The sequence below is a fragment of the Tenebrio molitor genome, chromosome 1 (assembly GCF_963966145.1).
Source record: "Tenebrio molitor chromosome 1, icTenMoli1.1, whole genome shotgun sequence".
Lineage (NCBI taxonomy): Eukaryota > Metazoa > Arthropoda > Insecta > Coleoptera > Tenebrionidae > Tenebrio > Tenebrio molitor.
Window position 1 is genome coordinate 41,533,055 of NC_091046.1, and position 24,857 is coordinate 41,557,911.

The following is a 24,857-nucleotide window of genomic DNA, read 5'->3' on the forward strand; positions in this document are numbered from 1 at the left end:
GGTTAGGTCCCAACTACATTTGTGATGATTTTGTTTAATTTTGCTTGAAATTTCCGCCGTATGATGCCAAGGAAAAGCTACGCAACTTTTTCTTGAACAGCAACCACTGGCAGAAGTGGACCATTATTATCTCGTTCCCGTGTAAAATACATTAACAAATTTCTTATTAGCGTGTAAGGGCATTGACCTTACGTGGCATTGCCAAAACAAAATCTAGGAAGAAAGAAAGACAGTCCAAACCTGCTTGTTTTGAACAACATTTAATATATTTTACATATTAGTTGATAAATACGGTTGGCTTCAAAAAAAACGGGAACTGTCAGAAAAAATTCTGTCAAATTTGATTAAATTTTTATAGTTTGAAACGGTCTTTTAGAATTTAGGTTAAAAAACTGCACTTATGTGTCAGAAATACTACTGTCAAACAGACACAAATTGACATAAATTGTCAAATTAAATTTTCAGTTCACATTAGGTCAAATTCCCGTTTTTTTTTAAGCCAACTGTACCTACCTAGTTATCAAAAGAGTTCTGAAAAGAACTGTTTTTTGAAAAACAAAATGAAAACGGAGGAATGAATTTGTAGAAAAATCATGAAAGCACGAAAGCACAGAACAACTCTCACGAAAGAACACAACTCAAAACCTCAAAAATTGAAATTTGTAATGACATTAGTCTCAAGGTGCCAACATAAATTTTCAAATATTGGTAGCACCATGCTTTGCTGTCAAATATCGAAAGCAGACGCTCGGACTAAGCTCATCGGACTATAATAAAAAATGAACTGTACATAATTGGATCGATCCAGTTTATCAACCTTTTTATTTGCGACTTTTATTGTTTGAAGCAATTTTTTCAGAATACAGCTTGATCAACAATGACTGAGTCTGTTGGTAATGAAACAATTGAAAAATATTGGTGTTTTTTGTTTCGTAATATCGTAATTGACACTGACCGGATGTTTTAACTTGATTACTTGACACAACATTGAACAAAAATTAGGTTATGTCGGTTATGTTTATGCTGTTACAAAAATGAACTTTTGATGATAAATTTCAAATTTGCTAAATTTCATTGTTACCAACAGATTCAGTCATTCTTGATCACTCGATTGAAACTATTTATTTTGTTGTTATTATTTCATATTACATAATTATTCTAATTTTACCTTCAAGTTTTAATTAGACTTTGCCTATTCTCACTTGCAAATGGTGTACAGATGATTATTTTTACCATCACAATTTGTAACAGTATGATTGTAGCAAGGTGAAAGATAAACGCACCACGTTACTCAAGATTTGTATCATTTGAATGGCTAGCAAGATTGCTTCATTTAATTAACTGGATTATCTACTGCGAGCATTCATGAGACAAAATTTATTTAACGTCCTTCCTGGGAATATTTCAATCGAGACCAATTGCCAAGTGTAAATAAGATTAACTGAAAAAATGCTACATTCCATCGCACACTGGAGCTTTCTGATATATTTAAAAAAAAAGATTTATTTTATGGTACCTAATTAACACAATTCTATTAATACTTAAAAGAGTTCTTGAAAAGAATGTTTAATTTGTTTTTGCAAAAGGCCGCAGGTTAAAAAGCAACGCTTTTAATTTATACATTGTATTTGGAGTTGACGTTTAATTTAATGAAAATATCCCAGATAGGAAAAAACTGTTTTAATGAGCTTTGAACATTTTCAATTCATTTTTAAATACTCGTAATAACAATCTGGCAGTCGAGCCCCTACATGTAAATTTATTTCGTCTAGAAGTTTTTTATTCAGCCGAAGAAGAGTCGGCACAGCCTCCACCGGTGCATTTTCCCGGCGCATTTTTTCCGGGTGAAATTTCTGCGAAAAAGTGAGCGCTTGCGCGCTCCCTCCGCCAGCGATAACTTGCAGTTTCTCACCATTTGAAAAGCTGCGCGTCAAGTTGCACGTCGAAACCGGCAGCGTGAGTCGCGTCAGTCTCGTGTTGCGATGGCCAGGAAGCCGCTCGAGAAGCGGTAAAGTCGAGTGTCGCCGCTCTGCCATGACATTCCCGAAGGCCGAACAATGAACGCCACCAGCCCCAACGTGACTTATTGTGATCTGAAAGACGTCCGGAACGCTTTCTCCCCTTATTACACTTACCTCAGTTTGATAATATGCGTCTTCGGCTCTGTGACCAACGTGTTGAACATTTGTGTGCTGACGACGAAGCAGATGCGATGTCCCACCAACATGATCCTGACGGCGCTCGCCCTCGCCAACCTCCTGGTGATGCTGGAGTACATCCCGTTCGTGTTCTTGTTCAACGACGGCCGCAAGTTCGCCTGGCACTACACCTACAACTTGGCCGTCTTCGTCATCTTCCACGCTCTCTTCACCCAAGCTTTCCACTTCATCTCGTGCGTCCTGGCGGTGCTGCTGGCCATCTGGCAGTACATCGCCGTCAAGTACCCCCAGAACAATAACAAACTGTGCAGCAACGTACGAACTAAGATCACCCTCACATGCACGTTCCTCCTGTGCCCTCTGGTCTGCATCCCCTTGAAGATGTCGCTCAAGATCGTGAAGAAGCCGGTGTCGATCACCGAGACCGGAGAGATGCTGCCTCGCCCTGCGCCCAACTCCTCCAACACTACCGTCTTCGTCAGCGACTACAAAAGCGAGTACCTCCAGAACCTGAGTTCCTACATCTACTCCTTCGTCATCAAGCTGATACCGTGCATCCTGCTGACCGTGCTTTCTTGCCTCTTGATCGTCGAACTCGTCAGAGCCAAAGAACGACGGGAAAACTTGATGAAGCCCAAGACCGAAGAGACGATCAAGATGCGGAAGCCCAGCCAGAGGTTTCTCGAAAAGGAGAAGCAACTGGATCGCACCACGAGGATGCTTCTCGCGGTGCTGCTCCTCTTCCTCATGGTGGAGCTCCCCCAGGCCATTCTCGGACTGCTCAACGTCGTCATCGGGAAAGCTTTCGAACTGCAGTGTTACCAGATGCTAGGTATGTCTTTGACATGTTTCATGACGGGTTTTATGGACCAAGTAATTTTACAAAACGGCCATCGATAAACTTGATGGGTTATTAAGAGCCGTTTGATCAGGGGCGCCGCACATGACTTCATTTAACAAGCACTCTGATGTATTAACAGCTCAAGCAATGAGATACTCGTATTATTACTTTCGCGGAAATATTCCTCCAGATTTATTAATGAACTTTCTCCGACTAAACCGCACTATTCCCGCGTGGCTTAATTAGACTCATTACAAAGATTTATACCAAGAGCAGATCCCTCTGGATTCCAACAAGAAAAGAAATTTAACACAATTATTACAGAAATAATCTCACTTTTTTCATCACATCGAGAATCTGTTAATTAGATTTGCGTTTTCGTTGAACCAATTTGCAGAAAAATTGTATCGCACTGCTGCAAGCTATTTGTGCTTAATTAACTTTTTCTTCTTCTGCTGCGCTCGAATGTTGCTTGACCGTTTTAATTGTGTCTGTCACATTCACGCCAACACATTTTTAATTAAATCTTCACATACTGGAACGTCAAATATTGACAGTTTTTGATCGTACATTTTAGGACTTCATAAATGTTATTTGAAGTGAGAAGTCCTCGATTCCACTTTTGTTTGCTTCCACTTCTCGGAGTTCGCAACACAACTCAGAAACACGACAACACTTCTAGTTTTTAATTGGAACTAAACCAAATGGAGCGCTTTCACTCGATGATTATTATGCTAAAATGTTACACTTGGAAGCTTTTATATTCTCGGCTTATTTTTGCACCGGTCCCAACCTGCCTAATGGATCATGGCTTCCTCCCTTGTCATTAAACTTCATTAGCAAGTTTTCTGTAACTTCGAAATGGTTCAACGACCGCAAGACGAAATCATAACAACGAATTACCTCAGTGTTAATCCGATTATGTGAAAAAGGAACGGAGGATGACGAGTCTGTTTGACGGAAGTTCGTGATGTATAAAATCCAGAGGAAATCCTATTATGTTGAGATTTTATCGGCGATTCAAGAGACTAGCAACAGACAGCCTCGCCGTCCAATAACATTGACTGAAGAACAATTTGACTGACTTAGCGAGTGGCTTCATTCCTGATGATTTACTGCCCGAAACACCTCGCTAATCGATAACAACTCAATTTACAGACCACAGAGTAATTCTTTCGCTTCACGTAACTCTCCGCTACTCACACTTTCTCCAAACTACAGTTTTTCTTTTCATTTATCGAGTTAGCAAGTTTATGGATTGTTAGCGACAAAGCCCTTGCGGCGCACGAAAGTCACACAATTTCCATAACTAACCAGATACAATCTTCACTCTGTTACTGTTTATTGACTTTTCATAAAAATTAATACTGAACGTATCAATAGCACTGACATTTATTTATCCAAGTACAAGGACTGTAATCAGACGTGTTCCAGATATCCTAAAATTATTTTACAAATATGTTCCTGGAGAAAATAGGTTAGTCGGGGTCAAAGCCGTTCTTGCAAAACTACCAGCGTCATACCTTTGCTCAAATTTATTTCTCGCCTATAAATATTTTGTTTATTTTCGGTGCACCTCGTTTATTTTACTTTAATATTTATTGCAAAATAGATGATTTAGGAAAAATATTTAAACCATCTGCCAAATAAATGAAACCGTTATCCTACACAAATTAACAAAACACACTCGTCGATGACGCCAATCATCGATTTTCCGCATGATGTGAACACAGCCTCGTAAATAGTCGAACGTGATTATTAGATAATCAAAAACCTTCCATCAGCTTTCCCTACGAAGCGAATGGTGTTTGGAGCTTTAGCGCTGAAAGAAGCGCGTCGAGACGAGCTTTTTTGCTAAAAAGGTTTCTGTCCAATCGGAACAAGTTGGCACTCGGGGGGACACACTCGAAAGATTTAATCTAAGCCAAATTAATTTATTGCAAAGAACGCGGGGTCGAGCTGTTGCTGCAACGAATCGGGGGTGGGAATTTCCCAAAAACGTGGACAGAATAAATTTTGTCTGGATGAGTCGATTATGTTAATCGGCCGCAGGAGTGATCGTTCCTGTCCTGTTTTCTCTAATTTTCCGACATTTTATTATTGGAAAGGGGTCTCAAGTCTCATAAATAAAAAGATGCGATCGGGATCGTTGATTATTAAGCTTTTTAAATAATTTATGGTCAGTTTTAGGCAAATTTAACGATAACGACAGGAGTTGCAAGTTCGGTGATGTATCATTATAACCTAATCGAATCTGAAAGCTCTGGTACAGAAGAAAGCACTTCGGAACCCATTAGCTAAATCGGCGTGTACTCGCTGAATTTTTTATTGAACTTTTTTAGAACTTCCTCGTATAGAGAAGTACCGGAATGGGAACTGATACTGAGTGAAAATTTTCTTGGTACAAGCTTGAAAAATAAATCAAAATTGTTTACAAAATGTTTGTGTTTTAGTCAAAATGTTTTTAAAATTTCATCACGATGTTGTTGAAATAAATGTAAATGGTGTTTTGAAATTATGATGTAAATTCTTGTTTTAGAACGATGTTTGATCTCCTGGCACATTTTTTGATTAATTTGTTACATATTTCATTTTCTGTTGCTTAAGAAATATTTACGATTCTTGAATGAAGTTCTTCTTGCGTTTTTTTTTTTGAATACTTAAAAAAATATCAACAAATTGTTCTTTGAATTATCCTATACCTACTTACTCTACTTCAAAAAATCTTGCTTATAGACGACAGCATTTTTCACTTATAATATCCCTAGTGCATTGATTATTTCCGGAAATTTTTTCGAATGCATTTCTAAAACGTATTAATTAGCCCTCGTGTTCCACTCGGGCTAATTAATACGTTTTAGAAATGCATTCGAAAAAATTTCCGGATATTAATCAATGCACGAGGGCATATTCGGTAAGAAAATCGCAACGACACGGACATTATGCTTCTTAAATTATAAATTTTTAAATCGTACGAGACTCATTAAAGACCAATAGAAAAATTAGTTCACGAGCCATAACCAAGACAACAACAAAATAAATGATTTTTATTGGCTGAAAAAATTTCCACTTATTAATCACAGTTAGGTTGGTCTACCTACAAAAAATTTCCAAGAAATTTTTTTGTTGCCATGGTTATGGCTCGTGAACCAATTTTTCTATTGGTCATTAATGAGTGTCGTACGATTTTCAATTAAATAATCACCTCCAAAATGATAGATGATTTTTGAGAATTCATGGCGATGAAAAAATACTTAATGTCAATAGTTATTTATGGTAAGAGTGAGAAAAGCAAAGCTTTCGTTCACGCGATGCTATTCAAGTGAACAAAAGCGGCCTTACTCTCGAGTGCTGTATTTGGGTACTTCTTTAGAAATTGAGTCTGTAACATTATATTCAAAAATTTAAATAATAAAATAAATCACATTTTTGAACGGAACAGGGTGCGTTCTAAAAAACGCCGCAAGCCATATCTCCGTTATTTATGGCTAGATTTAAATAAAACGAAGACTGGAATAAATCACTTTAAAAACAGTATCAGCACAAAATAGATCAAATTTTTTTCAAAAAGTAATTCAAGGTCAGATGATAGTCAACTTTGTTTTTTCAAATAGCTTGGTATATTTTTTATTCCAATTTTGAATGAGATTATTTTTCTGAATCCAACGATGTGGCACATGTTAGATTGCATTTAATGGTAACCCCGAAAATAAATAAATAAAATAGCATTATTGGAGATGTTTTCTTCGAAAAAAATTAAGCATACCATAGAAAACAATCCTAAACGCAATAACAATACTTTTTTAAATAATAATATGGCAGAACGTATAATAAATATTACGTTTAGGATTGTTTTCCATAGCATACTTGATTTTTTTCGAAGAAAAAATGTCCAATAATTCTATTTTATTTATTTATTTTCCCTGTTACTATTAAATCTATTCTAACATGTGGTATATCGTTGGATTCAGAAAAATAATCTCTTTCAAAATCGGACTAAAAAAATATATCAAGCTATTTGAAAAAACAAAGTTGACTATAATCTGACCTTGAATGCCTTTCTTTAAAAAAATTAGTCTATGTTGTGCTTATAGTGTTTTTAAAGTGATTTATTTCAGTTTTCGTTTTATTTAAATCGAGCGATAAATAACGGAGATATGGCCTGCGGCGTTTTTTAGGACGCACCCTGTATGTTCCTGATGATGTCCTGGAAGAGGCAAGTGCCGCGAGTTACCAAATGTTGCCTAAAAAATCAACACTACTTTATCAGAAAGAACTTGAAAAATTTACGAGGGAATGAAAACCAATGAGCGAATGACAGTGAGCGAAAAAGGATGAGCGAAAGTGAAGTAAACGAAAGGGAAACCTTCACCCACTGGTAACTATGGATACAGGCTCACTTTCTAGGGAGGTATCGAACAAATTGAACAAAATATTTTGCCTTAAAACCTTATGGTTTCACAGATTTGGTTTTTCATTTTATTTTCGTATATTTTGTATATTCATTTCAAGAAGATATCGTTAACATTTAATTACAACAAAAAGAAGTTGTCTAACAACTCGGCACAAGTCCTAAATTCATTAATTTAGACAATTGTGTTTTGTTATTAATATTCTTTGTATCTGTCTCCATCCAGTATGATGGTAAGCAAAAGCACACCACTTTATTTCTTATTTAAAAACAATTTACTTTCATTTCTTCTGTGTTTTTTTTAATCAAGTTCAAAAGCTTTGGTACAGAAACAATCACTTCGCAATCCGTTACCGAAATCGTCACGTATTTGTTAAATTTTTTATTGAACTTTAAGAGAACTTTTTCCTAAACAAGAGCTTTTAATGATGCGTGAAATGATGGTTCACTATTTGTCTTGTCGTCGATCTTACGGCACAAGATGAAACTCTCCCTCAACGTTACTCAAGGGATCTAATCGTAGAAGGGTCCAAAGCAGACATACATTTTTGTTTCTCTTTTTCATTAAAACAGATATTTGATAAAAATATTCTCAAAACGATATAAGTAATACTTTATTAATTTAATAAAAAACTAAATTAATTTTTTCTCAACAATAAAAATTTCCATTTTCCATTCTTTCAGAACAATAATCAAGCACTTTAAACATTTTTTTCGGAACTACATACATAATATAATAAAACACGCAACAGCTTAAATTATTCATAAAATTTGAACTTGCGATGAAGAAACAAAATATCCCAAGCTCGAAAGCTCAGATACAATAATTCACAACTCAACTGACTAACCATTTTTTTTATTGAGATTCGAGTGATTTTTTTCAATTTTAATAAAATACGGTCTTCAAAGGAAAACCTCCTGTTTCTTGACTGGCTCCATTAATTATCATTTTTTACTGCAGTACACAAAGTATGCCGGTTTTAATCTAAAATCGCACGCTTTTCTTTGTAGAGATTCAAGATATCGTTCAAGGTCATTTTTCTGCCGGTATAAATGGTTGCCTGCCTGTTTGGTGACACTTGAATCTCCATAAAGAAAAGCTCGACTGAAACCGTCATAATTTATCTAATTGCTGTCTTAGATAAGACGAAGCTCTGTCGCACTGGAAAACTTTGTGAAAACTATAACATGACTTGATTAGTGCTTAAAACCCACAAGAAACTTGTAATCTAAAAACCTAAAAGTTTTATTATTGACTAAGCTCTCCGGAATTTTTATTGAGCTTTCAGAGGACTTCCTCCGGAACCGAAGCGCCAATTTTTCCATCGATTGTCCCAATCAAGCGTGAAATGGACAGCTTGATGTTTGCGTTATCATGTCCTAACGTGCTTTGTGGAATTTCCTCGATAAAGCCTCGCTCAACTAAACATCCTTCGGATATTGCGGAAAGTAAAAATTATCGTTGGAAAACAAACCCACTCAGCAGTCACAACTCTCATCCACGTTTATTTTTGAGAATGTCTGTTGCGCAACCGGCAATTTTTTTAATCTCGTCCAGCTTGATTTCCATTTTTTTATGTGCTCCTGCGATATGTTACGGCGATAAAGCTAACGACGTGGCCGTCGTAATAAAATATTGAGGTGGCGAAAATAAATTTTAATCGCCGTAGGTAGACCGATCGGAAAAAGTTCCCCGGATCATAAATTCCGCGCCGCGTGCGCTTGTGCCAAATCCCCGCACGATTAATATTTATTTAACGCTAAGTTATTGCATAATTTGGAGAACATCTTATTTTTAATATGTGCCAGACCGACATAAATAAACAGATTAAACTGTTTGCAATTTTCTTTTGAGTGGCGGCTTGTTTAGCTTCCGGCGGGTATTTGTTTTTATAATAATTTTTTATGGCTGCAATAATATATTTTTTGACGACAATTGGGACCTCGAAAAGTCGCCCGTTAGGGGCACGGCTGGGTAATTTACCAGTTTATTAAAAAAACTTCAATTTAGACGGAAATCCTATCATTGCTCGCAAAATGTAATTTGATTCGCATCGAAATGTCAGCACGCTGAGAGTATCGGCTCTGGAATTGTACACTCAACTCAGATTGGATTTTGATAAAAATAATGACAAAAAGATAATTAAATTGGATTTTCTGCGAAGGAAAGAGCACGGTCACGTTCTAATTACCCTCACGTGCATTTTTGTACCCTGTTTATGCTTTAATGGCTCTAGTGTACATTTCATTGCCATATAAATCATAACAAATGGGGGTGTGCATTATTATTAAAAAACCCCATTTTAGATTTAATTAAAAAATTTATACTGGCTCGGGACGTGCTGATGAAATCGTAGATTCTAATCTAGATGAAAAAAATCCGTCTAGTAATTGGTTATTTCATGTTTGATTTGCACTTGTCGAGAGCAGAACTGCATCCACGATTATTTTTCGCTATCCGAATAATCCAGTCGGCACTGGCAGTTGCATAATTAATTTAGTTTTTCACCAGCGGCTTTGTTGCGTCGAACATTTGCATATTACGTAGTTGAAAATTAGTATCGCGTTATGTGTGTTTTTCAACAGGCGAAGGCAGATTTGGACCCCAAATCGTTGCGTAAATAAAAATCTAAATTGCAAATTTCATTTTTCTAATAATACCCAGTTGAGACCGATTTAAAGCAGGCCTGTCGATGTGTTTTCAATATTTGTGGGCGGATTGCAGCTGGGCGGTGTTTATGACAAAAATCGAGACGACTTTGTGGGGGTGAATCCGGATCCGGGTGGTGCGAAAAGGCATCAATCACGGGAGGTTATCATCGATAAGAAAAAAAATCTTGAAGTGAGACATTAATAAAGGCGTTTTGCACGGCATCCGAAAATGATGGATTCGACTTCTCTAATTCTCACATCTGTAAGATGTAGGAATGAGACATATTGACAAGAAAAATTATTTCTTTTCAAAAATATTTGTAAGGTGATAAAAACCTCACCGAAATATAATTTATTGTAAATAACACGGTGTATTTCACGAGTGGTAATGAGCCGGCGGAATTGAAAATGCAACCCACAATACATTTCCAAAGTGAATTTGGCTATTTTAAGTATTGTTTTAAAATGAAATTTGCAAACATCAATCATAATGACACCAAAGATTAAACAACACACAATTTTTGTGAAATGACAGGAAAAGTGTGGACTTTTTTGGCCCGAATAGTACATTTTAGATTGGTGAGATAAATGCTCCATTATAATTATAAATTAAATAATATTTATGGAACTCTTTGTTTAAATTGTTTCGTCCAAGAGAAATATCCTTCTCAGTGACTCTAACAAGGTAAAACAAAAAGTCATAATAAAGAAATATTAAGAAAATATTTAGTTAAATGTTAAGTCATTTTCTGTTGAAATTGTTTCGTCCAGGAGAAATATTTTTTTACACTGGCTTCAACAAGCCAAACTTCATTACTCATAATAAATAAATATAAAAGAATATTTAGAAGAGGGTTCAGTCAGTTTTTTACAAAACTTCAAGAGACTGTTATTTATTGCTCCTTTTATAACTGTAAAAATGATCGAGCTAAGAAATTTTTGGTAACAAATGTTTAAATAAATTTGTAAACAAGCAATCGGTGGCTTTGTCTTTCTTTCCTAAACGTGGGTCGTCTTTTTCTCTGACAAATGCATCAGATCCATAACCTCACTTTGATGACATTCTCATTTCTTGTGATAAATGACAAATTGAAGATTTAAATTTTATATTACATATTTCCTTCGCCGTTTCAACGGTTTCTGAAATACGTATTGGTGGTCGTCCCCTTCTACCATTTCGTTCCACATTTCGCAATGTATTTGGCAGATGATGAATCTACGCCATAGGTTAGGTAAATAAAAGCAAGCAGCAGGCCACTCGACCACAGATATTTTTGAACACACGTTGCTTTCGCGAAACAGTTTTAATTAGCTATCAAAAACAATTTGCTTGCATTTGATACGTTTGTCATGGCATCAACAAAATTTTCCGCAAGTGGAAATTATTTTCATGCACGCCCATTGGCCGAAACATTTTTTTAATTACTCTTATCACGAAACTCAAACTGGAAGTTTAACATTTAAGAGAAATACATCTTTGCAAATACACAATTAATTAATTACTTACTTAGTATTTTCTTGTAGAATCTCACCTGCACGTCAGTTAGTTTTAGTAAAATTTCGTCTGCAACTCGTGCTTATTTCCACAACAATAAATGAAGCTCTTGAGATCAGAAAAATTACCCGAAATAATTCATGCACCAGAGAGATTACGAGTGTAACTAAGAATGTTAAATTTTGTGAGTTTTTTATACAGTGAGCGACAAAAGTATGGAATAAATTCGTTAAAAATTAAACAAAATTTGTTTCAAAAAAATCTTTGGACAGGACAATTTTAATTTATAAAAATACATATTTTAATACAAAATAAAATTCCAAGCAGTCATTTGTTATGACGTCATCGATATTTTTTTTTAATGGAAACTCCCTATTTTTTTCTTGATTCTGATAGCCCTTTTAATTGTCTAAACGACAGTATAAAAATTTTGTTATCTATTAAAAGTCATTTTCGAAAACGTTTGATTTACCTACTTGAATTTTGGACTTGTTTTTGTTCGTTATAAAATTTATTTTTTCCAACTTTATTTTTTTTTCTCAAAAATTTCCTAACGTAAGATAACAAAATTTGTATACTGTCATTTAGACAATTAAAAGGGCTATCAGAATCGAGAAAAAAAATAGGGGGTTTCCATTTAAAAAAACTATCGATGACGTCATAACTCAAAAACAAATGACTGCTTGGAATTTTCTTTGATACTAAAACATGTATTTTTATAAACTAAATTTGACTTTTCCAAAGATTTTTTTGAAAACAATTTTGTTTAATTTTTAAGGAATTTATTCCATACTTTTGCCGCTCACTGTATGTAAGATTTAATAGGATGCCATTATTCTCTTCCGCTAAATATTTATATTTAAATAAATAAATCTAAAATCAACTCTTTTTCTTCGAATATTAAGTTTACTTAATAACCATATGATCATTACATAAGTTTGGAATGAGAAATGTTAGTTTTAACAGTTTTTTTTTTAAATTAGTCTTTTACTGCGTTTTGATAAAACTTCCCTTGACGAAATTAACAAACCAATAGTGCGAAAGGCTCATTAAATAATAATACAGAACTTTATTCTATTTGTATTTAATCATGAAAAAATGGAAAATAATTTTCGAAAGTTCATTGTGTACAGTTTTAAATAAGATGTTTTAAACCTCACTAGATACATTATTACGTTGTTAGAAGACTGTTAATAGTTATTGGGTATCAAGGCCGAAAAGTGCATCTTTTTCGTCCGAATCTGAGTTTTCTGGTCGAGGCGCAGCCGAGGCGTGAAAACAGGCGAGGGCTAAAAACAATTTTTGGCAGAGGCGCTTTAGGTGACCGCACGAACTACAAAGCAAAAGACAAATTCATTTTGAATCTACCTCTTTCAAAAGAAATAGATAATTTTATTACATAATATGTACTTACATATTAACAATCTTTTTTATAGTATTTGTTATCGGCTTAACAACAAAACTAGAAATTTACTATTTGTAATGCAATTAGCAATTATGTACTTATTTACAAAATTTATGGTGACATGACAGGACAATTATCGGTTTTGTCAGTTTCGTTGATAACTTACTAACCAGACGGTCAGCGTCCGAAAAAGAGTTACATTTCGTCCGCTTGTGAGTACGTAAAATTACCGTTTTCATTAAGGGTTACATTATACAGGGTGATCCAAATTTTTTTTAAAATGCTCTAGCAACTTTATTTCTTGTCCGATTTCAATAAGCGATATATCAAATGAAAAGGCGTTTAAGGGACTATAAACCGCCATATAAAATTTATTTTTTAAAGAAGCAGTTTAAGTGGGGTGATATTTAACTTTCTTATTTTAAATTGTGACATATGTTTTTCATTACTTATTTTTAAAGTCACTATTTTTCTAAACATTGCTGTATAAAAATATTATTTGTTTTTTGAAAAGTCCTGAAGAAATAAAAATGTTTAATAAATAATAATTGAGACATTTTAATGAAAAATCGAATAAAATCAAGTTGCTTTCTACAGCATTTGTTACGCAAAGAATTTGACAAGTTGTTAAAATTGTATTTCCTCGTAATCGTGAGTAAAAATGAATACCTTTGAAGAAATGACCGACATGCTGCAAGCGTATTTTGAGTGTGAAAAAAGTGCACAGGCCGCTGAATTATCAAATTCTTTGTGTAACAAATGCTCTAGCTGACAGGTCTCACAAAGCAACTTGATTTTAATCGCTTTTTCATTAAAATGACATTTTTATTTCTTAATTTTTTTTCAAAAAACAAATAATACTTTTGTACAGCAATGTTTAGAAAAATAGGGACTTTAAAAATAAGTAATGAAAAACATATGTCACTACTTAAAATAAGAAAGCTAAATATCACCCCACTTAAACTGCTTCTTTAAAAAATAAATATTATATGGCAGTTCATGGTCCCTTAAACGCCTTTTCATTTGATATATCGCTTGCTAAAATCGGACAAGAAATAAAGTTGCTATAGCATTTTAAAAAAAAATTGGATCACCCTGTATTATACCCACACAATATTTTTTTTGAATTTTATTCAGTTTTACTGTTTTATTATTTTTATCTTTTTTCCTACCTTCACAATTTGTGCATTTCTAAAATATCAATAATATTACTCTCCCCTTAAGAAAAATAAAAGAAAAGTGGATAAGAAATTGATATGAAAGAAAAACAACTGTACTCCAAAACATATTCAGTATTTTTTTTTCTTGTTATTGTCTTCTATAAGCAATGCTAATACGGATGGCACAGGTCAAAGAAACACAGTTTTATTATTTTCGTTGGAATTGTGCAAATAACCCGAAAAAGTAAAAAAATTAAGAGGACCATTCGGATTCTCGTCCCACCGCTTCACTAAAACTATAACAATCCTTAAGAGGAAGCACTTTTCGCTCCTTTTTGTCTTGATTATTTTTTCTTGAGCATTTTATTATCTTCCGGGCACACTTTACGCGGTCCAGGTTGTTATAACCTGTTATCACCTACTGTTTTTATTTCGCCATTTGGTCCGTAAAATTCTAGACACCCATTTGACACCTCCACTCCAATTCCTTTCCTGCGTTTTTAACGCACTCGCCACTACCTCCAGATGAAATTGCTCCGCATGATGCGGCACATCAACTCCTGTCGTCAGTGGCATCATCAAAATTGCTTTACGTCCACTCACCATGCCAAAACACAGGTTATAAAAAATCCAGAAAACACGTTTTACGACCGTCGTTACAAATTCCTCTTATCACGAATATTTTTCACTCTCGGTCTGCGCATCTAATTTGATTTAATTTCATTAAGGTTAAGGAAGAAATGGGATTCTATTTTACGCTCCTGAAAGTGTTGGTGGGTGCTGGAAAATAAATTTGTTTCAAGTTTTAATGTGACTTTTGAAAAATAGCAGTGGCACATAAAAGGAACACCGTGTGTTGTTTAATCCTTGATTAATTTTACATCCCTGGCGAATCTTCCTGGCAAAGGGGTTGTATTTTTACATTATGTCGGAGCTGAGGGAATTTTGCTTTTGTTCGGGGCTCACATTAGCATCAATTCTCATAAAAATATTTTTTAAAATTTCACCACCCAAGCTCCACTACTTAGTTGAACCCCCGTGGGTGCGTTAATTTCATCAAAATTTCAGTGGTAAGACGGGATGGTGGGTGTATGAACCGCACTTATGATTAATGTAAATTGATCTAATACCTCCACTACAGAACAATACCCATCTGCACGCGGAAATCTCCCGGAGTTAACCTTTGGCAACTCGGCAACAGCGTTGTCCACATTTTAACGAAATTCCTGGTTGAGATAGAAAGGCATAAAATTCCGTGTTAAATTATCGACGCTTCGTTTATTTAATAGAAAGTCGATACGAACGACATTTTTATTATCCAGAAAAATGATATTGCATTCTTACAACTGGGGTTTCATCACAGCGATGGATCCGAGCTGGTTTATTACCTTCCAAATTGTAACAACTTTAAACAAAGGATGCGTGAGGAGCTAGCGTTATGTTTATTTCCATCGCAGCGATGAAATCTAGTGGAAACGGTTATTTAAATAACTGGATCTGGAAATAATACACAAACAATTTGCAGTTTGAGCTGCACGAAAGAACGGCGGCTATGACAAACGCGCTTTTGAAACAGTGTTTTTCAATTTGCATAGGATACAAGTCACGTCTTTGGGTGACACTTTGTAAAAGGATCAAGTCGAGGGATCGATAATGGGAAAAGAAAGGAGCTCGAATGCGACTTGGAAATGATTTTATTGAGAATGAAACAGTGATGTTATGGAAATGAACGTGTCCCGCGACTTTCAAATGTCATTGGTGTTATCAAGGTATTTTCGCGTCAACTGTGTTTGTTAAAGTGCAATCAAACACGAGAGTTGGGTTGTTGATCATCAAAAGCGCTGATTCTCTGCCATAATTTTTTTTTGTTATTGTTTCATGGTTTTATTGTGCCACAAACTGTTGCATAAATAGTGTGTGTGCTTTGCGGTAATCGTACAAGGGGAAATGAATTCGATTATGTAATAAAAATTTAAAAATGTATTATCTATTTTTTCTGCTATCTCAGTACCTCTCTGGTTTTGGGGTCCTTTGGAAATACATAATAGTAAAAACGTCACGTTGACACAATATTTTTCAAAAAGTATCGTGTGTTCCACAAAAAACTCACTCGCAGCAAGCCATGACAAAAGTGAAGTATGTCTTAGTACCAGATGTGAAATGAACTACTAAAGTAAATTTATAGGTTATCTGTCATAACTCACAATATGATGAAAATTTGTAAGAAACAAATGAACTGCTTCCAATGATCCTAAAATCGACATGACCAGTCTATCTATCTCTATAGTCATGGCTTACTGCGAGTGAGTTTTTATTGGAACACACGATATGTTCTGAGAAATTTGTAAGTAATAAAATTTATTTAAAAAATCACAATTTATTTATCAATACCTATTAGTCGTCCAACATTGTTAAAACTGATTCCAGATATACAGTGTCGAATAAAATGATTACATCTAGTTACCTTTGCATTACCCTTGTAAAAATAAGAAATGCCGCTCTACAAAAAAAAAAAGAAAGCCTATCCTCAAAATATATATCCAAATTCCAAATGTGATTTATTGCGAAGGGATGATATGAATGCAAAGTTAAGATTGAAATTAAAAAGGAGCTAACAAAAGCAAGTCACAGCTAGTGTTGAAAGTGGCCACCAACGTTTGTTAATTCAATTTAGTAAATTGTAACAATTGTCAATTCGATTGATGACATTTATTGACAGAACTAATAGTTCGGACTTCGAAAAAAAAAGTAGAGCGGTACAGGAAAATTTACATGTGCAAAAATTCCAAAGGTAACTAGATGTAACATGTAAATCATTTTATTCCACACTGTATATTTTCCATAACCGCCAACGTTGTTCGTACTATGGAATACAATGTTTTCGTTTTTGACTGGCTTGAAAAATAGTCCAGAAGCCAAAATGACACGTTCCGTAACTCTTTTGGCATTTCTTTCCGCTACCCATATTTTGAAGGAATCATATTTCTTTTTATACTTACTCCTACATTTTTTCAGTAATAAATCCAGTACGCCGTTTTGGCCTTCGACTGCATCGGGCTAAGATTTCATCCTCAGAATCACTACCTAATTTTTCAAAAAAGCATACAAATGAGACGAAAGCACGGAGAAAAAATGAATTGTTTATAAAACGCAACTTTGGTAACGGCAAATGTGCTTACTATGGTGGTCTAAGTTTGAGAACATTTTATTTGATTTTTCAGGATATTTTTCCAAAAAAGTACATAATTATGTGTACACTTCTGGCATAAAGTGTCAGTTCTTTCCTTTTAATGAAGGAAATTATACTTTTTCCTCGCTTGACATAGAAATAACTACTGTAGTGCATGATGTTCAGACAATTTTGCAGAAAAGGTTCTATCTATTAACTCAATAAAAATTGTATTAAACATTAAATTTTGGAAAATACATTTTTAATATATTTTTTTTTAATTCTTAATATGTACCTATTAACAATTTCAAAGAAAAAATTGAATTTTGTTGTTTGAATGTGAGCGTTATTGGATATAATTTATTATTTTATCCTTATTTATTAAAAATTAAGAAAATATTTACTTAATGAAACTATGTGTTCTGTATGAGATTATTGCTGTATTTTGTATTATCGGCTATAATATGATATGGTATGATTATTATCCATGATATTATGAGTGAAACTGAGCTGGAGATTTCACGAGTTTGAAGGACGATGATTAATCATACCACGTGTTTTCGATGAGACAATATAATGAAAGAAATACAAAATTATTCATTTATTTGTCAAACTGACACATTTATTTCAATCAAAAATCGTAACGACGAAAGTAAATAAGATAATATTTTTTTTGTTTTTTATTATCGCTGTGATAGCCATGCAACTAAGGACTTTACGCGTTTTCATTGGATCATTCATGTTCACGTGATGCATGAATTATATTGTCGTAGAAATAAACTAGGCAAAAATGAATAGGGAACTCCACAATTTTTCTTGGAAAGCAAAATAATTGCTAAGGTGTTGATTATGCTAGATTCTTGAGCACTCACTCACTTCAACAAAAAATCGCAACACGATCAAAATTAATAATTTTTAAAACCAGAGAAACGCAAACCAAAGCTCTAAAGATGAAAAATCGCAAATCTAAATGCTTAAACCACTTGACAGCACTGACAGTTTCAAATTTGAAATATAATTTATTTTTCGTGTGGGTTTCATAACAACCAATGAGAATCAGTGGCGCGAATGTTTCAAGATATTACCAACATAATCTACGAGTATGATAGGTACTTTGTTAATATTTCAATGTTATGGTTTGGGGATTTTGTTATCTAAGGATATTTAAAAAACTGCATCAGTGGAGGTAGTCTAGGTATTATTTCAATGAGATACATAAATTTAATTTGAGTTATCGTCTGAACTTGGTGGAGTTATATCTTCAACATCACTGCAAGAATTACAATTATCATAAATACAATTTAATTGTTTTGAGTTGTCTCATATTTCATCGATCGGTTTTTTCCACTTCAGTCCTAAAATGAAAGGATATAAACCTACCCAACCCCCAGAATGGTTTCTTAAATTGTACAACAACATGGTTGTTGTCAGCGTTTTCTTCGATTTTGCGTATCTTCTATTTGGCTATTGTTATTGCTCCTTCTTCAATTAGAATGGTAGTATTTGCCACTGCAATCTGTTTAATTGCTGGAATTAATTCTTTATCACTTTGAATTTGCACAAAAGCCACGAACTCCATTTTGTCGACTGCTTTGCCAAATTTTCTTTTCTTTAACAAAAACTGGAATTGATAAAGTTTTTGTAGGAGCTCCATATCCACACCATAAACTTTAGTTGTCATCTTAAGCTAACCTAAAAAATAATAACAGAGATCCTAACCTCCAATTCAAAAAATCAAGTAGAAAATAATATAATCTTAAATTTACTTACTGTTTCAACCAGTTCAATAAATATTCGCTGAGCTGTTTACGCTAGTTTACACCACAGAACGTTTACGCTGTTTACCATAGAACAACCACAGTATATTTACCCATGGGATGGGTATAGTTTGTCTCAATTCTAAATTTCCACCACCTGTTGAATTATGTTGGCAAAATGAAAATATTTGTAAATTGGGGATTCTTATAACCAAAGTTGGCAATATAATTATTTTATAAACATGATTCGAAAACATTAAAATTAATTCATAAGTTTATTTTGCTTTTAGAATTTGATTTTCTACCTACTTACATGCTGCATTTAAAAAAAGGTTTTCGTTCTTTTCCTTTATTCTAAAATTTTGAGTTGTAAAAACGGAAATTGACAGATAACCTAACAAGTTCAATCTGACGCATTTTTCACCAAAGAGTGTTGCCGGTTGTATTTCCAACGTAGAATGCAGTGTTGGTGGAAATTTAGAATTCAGATAGACTTTACATATATCAATCAGTTTCCAAACTGTAAGAAAGCAATTTGTTTAATAGGTACAGTCGATGGACAAATAAAACTGGGACAAAAATGACAATCACATAAATAGGTTAATTTTGGTATGACATATTATGCAGACACTGACAATTCAATGGTCCGATTTACATAAATTAAATTTTAAGTGTCCCAGTTTTATTATCCACCGACCGTACCTAAAGTTTTACATTTATACATACAGGGTGTTTTCGAAGTTGAGGGGTTCCTTATAACACGAGATACTATACATTATTCTTAAGAATTTTAGCCTAAATCGATGCCAGTAATGATAAACCTGTTACTGAATCTTGTTTTCAATAAATAATGTATGTTTAGTTTGGATTTAAAATTTTTCGGATTCGTAGTGATATGTGAATCACCCATATAATAAATTATTATTCTTTACCTAGTAACAATAAAAAGGATTATTAATTAACAACGAAAAGGATTAATATCCAAATGGTAATGTATCAAAGTTTTCTAGAATAACTCTCTTGTCATAAACAAAACTAAATTCCTTTGTTTCCATTTTATTTAAAAGTTCTTTAGTTTTAGTATCTCTGGTAATTCGATTATATCGTGTACTGATTTTTCTGTCTTTGTTCGTCTTTGACTCTGGACCAGCTCTGCTGGACTTTTCTAAAATATTATTTAAACTATCGGAATTAATCTTTTTGGACGTTTCATAGTTTAATGTAAATCCTTTTATTTTACAAATAGTTCAGTCAATAGAGACATAAAAATGCAAAAGGTACAGAAAAGTTTATACTTGGCAGGTATCTTCTATTAGGAATGTTATTAATATTGCCGAGTTTGCGACCTTGGGGGGTTGCCGCTCGCCCCGCCATACTGGAGAATAGGGGTGGAAAATCACATTTCTGCGATTATTTCATTATCCGTGCGAGATACGTCTATCTAAGTTATTATAGAAAATACAGGGTGTTTTCGAAGTTGAGGTGTCCCTTTTAACATGTGATAGTATGCGTTGTTCTAAAGAGTTTTAGCCAAAATCACCTTAGTAAAATGTGTACGGCAATGAAGATACAATAAGTTAATTTTTTTGAAATTTTTGAAACCGGTCCTGCTCAAATTTGCGCTGATTTGTTAGAAATTAGAATTGACAAAAAAAAATCAAATGAGCATGGACGTTAATCAAAAATACTGTCAGAGTTGTCATCTAATTAGTCGAAATGGCTTTATTATTAGGAAAATTATGAGCTCACAGATATGTTGCTAATGTATGGGCAATATTATCACGTTATCAGAATGCAGCTGCGGCGTCCAGAGAGTACGCAGAGCGATTTCCGGAAAGACACTATCCTGGGCCACGTCAGTTATTAATCTAATACAGCGGAGAAATGCACAGGACCGGACTCAAAATTTTAGAAAACAATAAAAATATATATATAATTATATCCGTTAATACAAACATTTTACTAAGAAGATTTAGGCTAAAATTCTTAAGAATAATGTATAGTACCTCGTGTTACAAGGAACGCCTCAACTTCGAAAACACCCTGTATAGAGCGTATAATTCTCTAAATTTTTTGTTGTTTATGTTTTTTTGTCAGATCAATAGTTTCGTAGTTACAGCGTGTAGAAATAGAATTTCTATTATTTTTGTACTTTTTATTCTTTTCCACACCACCACAGAGGTACAACAATAGGGTGCGTTTTTTTTACGTAGTGTCCCCCGTGGGCATAGTCCACGATGCAGTGGAAGTTTACTGTTTTACTCTTTTTGATCTCTTTGTAACGTAGACGGATCCAAATAATCTGGATCGATCGGTATAGATGAGCTGAATTCATCAGAGTTTATGAATTTGGGAATTCCTCTTGAGAATTTTCCTCTTGTTCCTCAGGGTCATCATCATCATCATCATCAGGATCATTTGGCGTTTACCTGTTTCATTAGTATACACGTTGGAGTCCGATATGCCCGTAGACGGACAAACAATAAATGCTCGATTTCTACAGGCTGTAACTACGAAACTATTGATCTGGCAAAAAAAAACAGTTTACCCATTTTACCACTTATTCTGACATTTACAGGAAACGTTCCTAAACTTTGCCTCAATCGAAAACTTTTTTCAAGGTTAACGACAACACCGTTGCTTTAAAATTGACGTTTCTTTGACAGTTCACCGCAAAATCTGCCTACCAGTGGCGTTGCGTTTGGCAATAAAGCTGGTAAATTACCCATTTTTGCGAATCTAAATGTTGCTCTTGTTTATTTTATAAATTTTCTCTATTATCAATTATAAAATGCATAATTATAATTCCAACGTCTAAAATTAAAATTCATGAGGTATGATTTATTGTAAAATAGCGTTTGAGACCATAAATTGTCTACGCCCATGCATTGAACGCTTATTTCCTTATTTGTATAGAATTCCGGTACAACATAACCGATAATTTGCAACGCCTGCTCTGATTTGTTTTATTTTTGATTACTTTGTACAGGGTCGGGCATCGTATACGCCCACGAGAGAAATAGCGACTTTTAATTACATAATTAAAGTTGGCGATATTTTATATACCTAACTAATTATTGATAAGGTATATTTGATATTTTTTTTTGTTAATAAATAAGGCCGTAACAGTTTTGTTAGTTTTCTGATATTATCTGTTAATTGATCTATAAACTTTTTACACTAAATAAATCTGTACCTGCTAGTGCATCAGACCCTGGTCGCGCAATTACAAATTTTGACTTGGTTGGCTAAATAATTCGCTTTTTTATTTAAACGCAAACCAGAGGCGTGATTTATGGCAAAATGGTATAATTTGACAACAAAAGGATCATTCACTACTGGCTAGTAGTTTTAAACCGTTTTAAACCTTTTTATCATAAAATTGACAGTTTCCATTGTCACCTAAATTTACGGCAGCACAAGTAGCAGGTCACAAATAAAAATGATTTTCCAAGTTAAATAAAATGTAAAATTGCCTTTAATTCAAAATCTAATTGGTTTTTTCCGCAGATTTCGTAAATAATTATAGGCAGTGAATCTGGGTAGGTCAGTATAAAAATTAGAATTTGACTTTTTGGTTGAAATTTAGTATTTTTTTTTTTTTTTACTTTGTACCTAAGTGAAAAATTATCAAAAAATTATCTAATGTACCTTACCAATACCCAAGTAAGTGTGAAAAATTTTATTTAATTAGAACCCTGTATATTAAATCAAAATAAGCATCATGAAATTTTTGTGAAAATATTCTTCAAATAATGTAAATATTTAAATATGAAAAAATACATTTGTGTACGAGGTTGGTTCGTTATTTATTGTCCCTGACAGGACCAAAGAATTAGGAAAATTTAAACAGTTTTATTTCTTCACCTTAATAGACACTAATAAATCTGAGGTAACGATGCGGAAATGTCTTGACGCTTAAGAAAAAATGCTCTCGTCGTCACTGCTTTATCGTCGGGAAAATGAATATAGCGAAGGCGCTCCTTTAATCTTGGGAATAAATCGTAATCCCTGGGGACTAAATCAGGCAAATAAAAGGGTTCTTACAATTTTTATGAAACCCCCATTGTGGATAACATCCATAGAAATGCCTCTCTTGTGAGCTGGAGCGTTGCCTTGATGGAACAGCAAACTTCGTTCCAATTTTCCCCTTCTTTTTTCCGGGTATCTACTTTGAAACTTAATTTAACACTCCCTTCTTACACTCCGTCTTCGTGTAAATAGTAAAACAGAACTAAAAAATTATCATTTTTAAATCATCAAGATGTCAAACCAATAATAAAAGGAGGACGTTTTATTAAAAAAAAGAATAAATAAGTAAACCGTCGTACATAAGCTTTTGATAAATTCAAGTCATTTTGTGATAAATGTAACGTGTATTCAAAAAAAATTGTGGTCAAGTAGCCTGGAGCTTGCTTTTGTTTCCAGTACGTATGGCAAAGCTTCATGAACTGTCAAATATTTCCTAAATCAGGAAACCTAGAACGAAAGAGTGGACGCAGATGACCAAAAATATGTATTTCAGAAAATGTTCAAAGAATTTGTCAATTTGTCAATGATCATAACAAATTAAGGTGTTATCAAAATGAGGTTATGTATCTGAAGGATTGTCAGCTAAAAAGCGATCTACGTCAATGAAAGAAAAGCGCGGCCTGCTTGACTACAAGTTTATTTGAACACTCGTTAGTTTGATAACGAGGATATAATTCTCTTCCAGATTTTTTTCTGAATTAATTTCTCGTCATCGTGTTAAACTTTTCTGCTCTGCTGATGATCCCAACGTGTATAAATCCGTGTCAGTCACATCTGTCATTTTCTTTGGTTCGCGGATGTGACAAGATAATTAACACCCAACCTGCTTGTCTTGCGCTAATGCGTTTAGCAAAGGGTTACGATTTGTGACACTTTTCTCCGAACTGGTGCCTTATCACACTCCAAAACACGTCCTTGAATTTCGCCCATTACGTGCTTTGTTTTCGCAACAATTACGTCTTCATAATTCGCAAAATTTGCTATTCCCATCTAAGTTTAGTGCAGATTGGGACCTGTTTGAAGAAGCTGATATTTAGCACCACCTCGATTTTTACGAGACTTGACGTGGCCCATAAACTCAAAAATAGATTTAATTATCGGTTGATTGGCGACCTCCGACGATGAGTCTTCAAGTATCAGGTCTTCACACATTATGGTAATGAGCTGTTTATTGTCAACACTTCCACGATATCAAATAGAAAGCGACGGACGTCGAAATGTAAACCAATATTTAATTGAACAAGTCTTGTCTTTCTCGCCTCCTGTGGGCGAGGAATATTGAATCGGTGTCTGTTTATTTTTTTGATCAATTCGTTCTTGTCGATAGAAGATAAAAATTAACGCGAAATCGCTATATTATTAACAAACACAAGTGGGTCAGAGAGGTGAATTATGAATAGATAAATCTCGCACCGATGCGTCAGCAATCGGTTATGATTAAGTGATGTCAATTGCAAAAACCTAAAATATTTGCACAGTTACGGTCTGACTACGATCATAGATATCTTATTAATATCAGCCGGGTTTATCTTCGTTCATAATTAAACCGGCATATGTTGGTAATGTTCCGCTTATTAGAGGCGAATTCTGTGATCTGCTCTACACTGAAAAGCTGTTTTATGGGATTTTTTAACACGCCGCTCGATATTTGTTCAACAAATTATTGGAGAGGAGAGAGAGTTGTAAACGGGCCTTCAAAATTTAAATAAATATTTACGCGGAAAGTATAAAATTCATACAATAAACACCGATGGCAGTTGCGTGTTTTATGGCGGA

At 34.1% G+C, this 24,857-nt stretch overlaps 1 protein-coding gene across 1 annotated transcript in view; it reads left to right on the forward strand.

Moving 5' to 3' along the window:
* The first annotated feature begins 1,898 nt into the window (after window positions 1-1,898).
* Window positions 1,899-24,857, forward strand: part of LOC138130847 (G-protein coupled receptor dmsr-1-like) — a 28,437-nt gene continuing 5,478 nt past the window's right edge. The window contains exon 1 of the mRNA XM_069047538.1: window positions 1,899-2,991. Coding sequence (XP_068903639.1) covers window positions 2,058-2,991 — 934 coding nt within the window. The 5' untranslated portion in view covers window positions 1,899-2,057. The remainder of the gene's footprint in view (window positions 2,992-24,857) is intronic.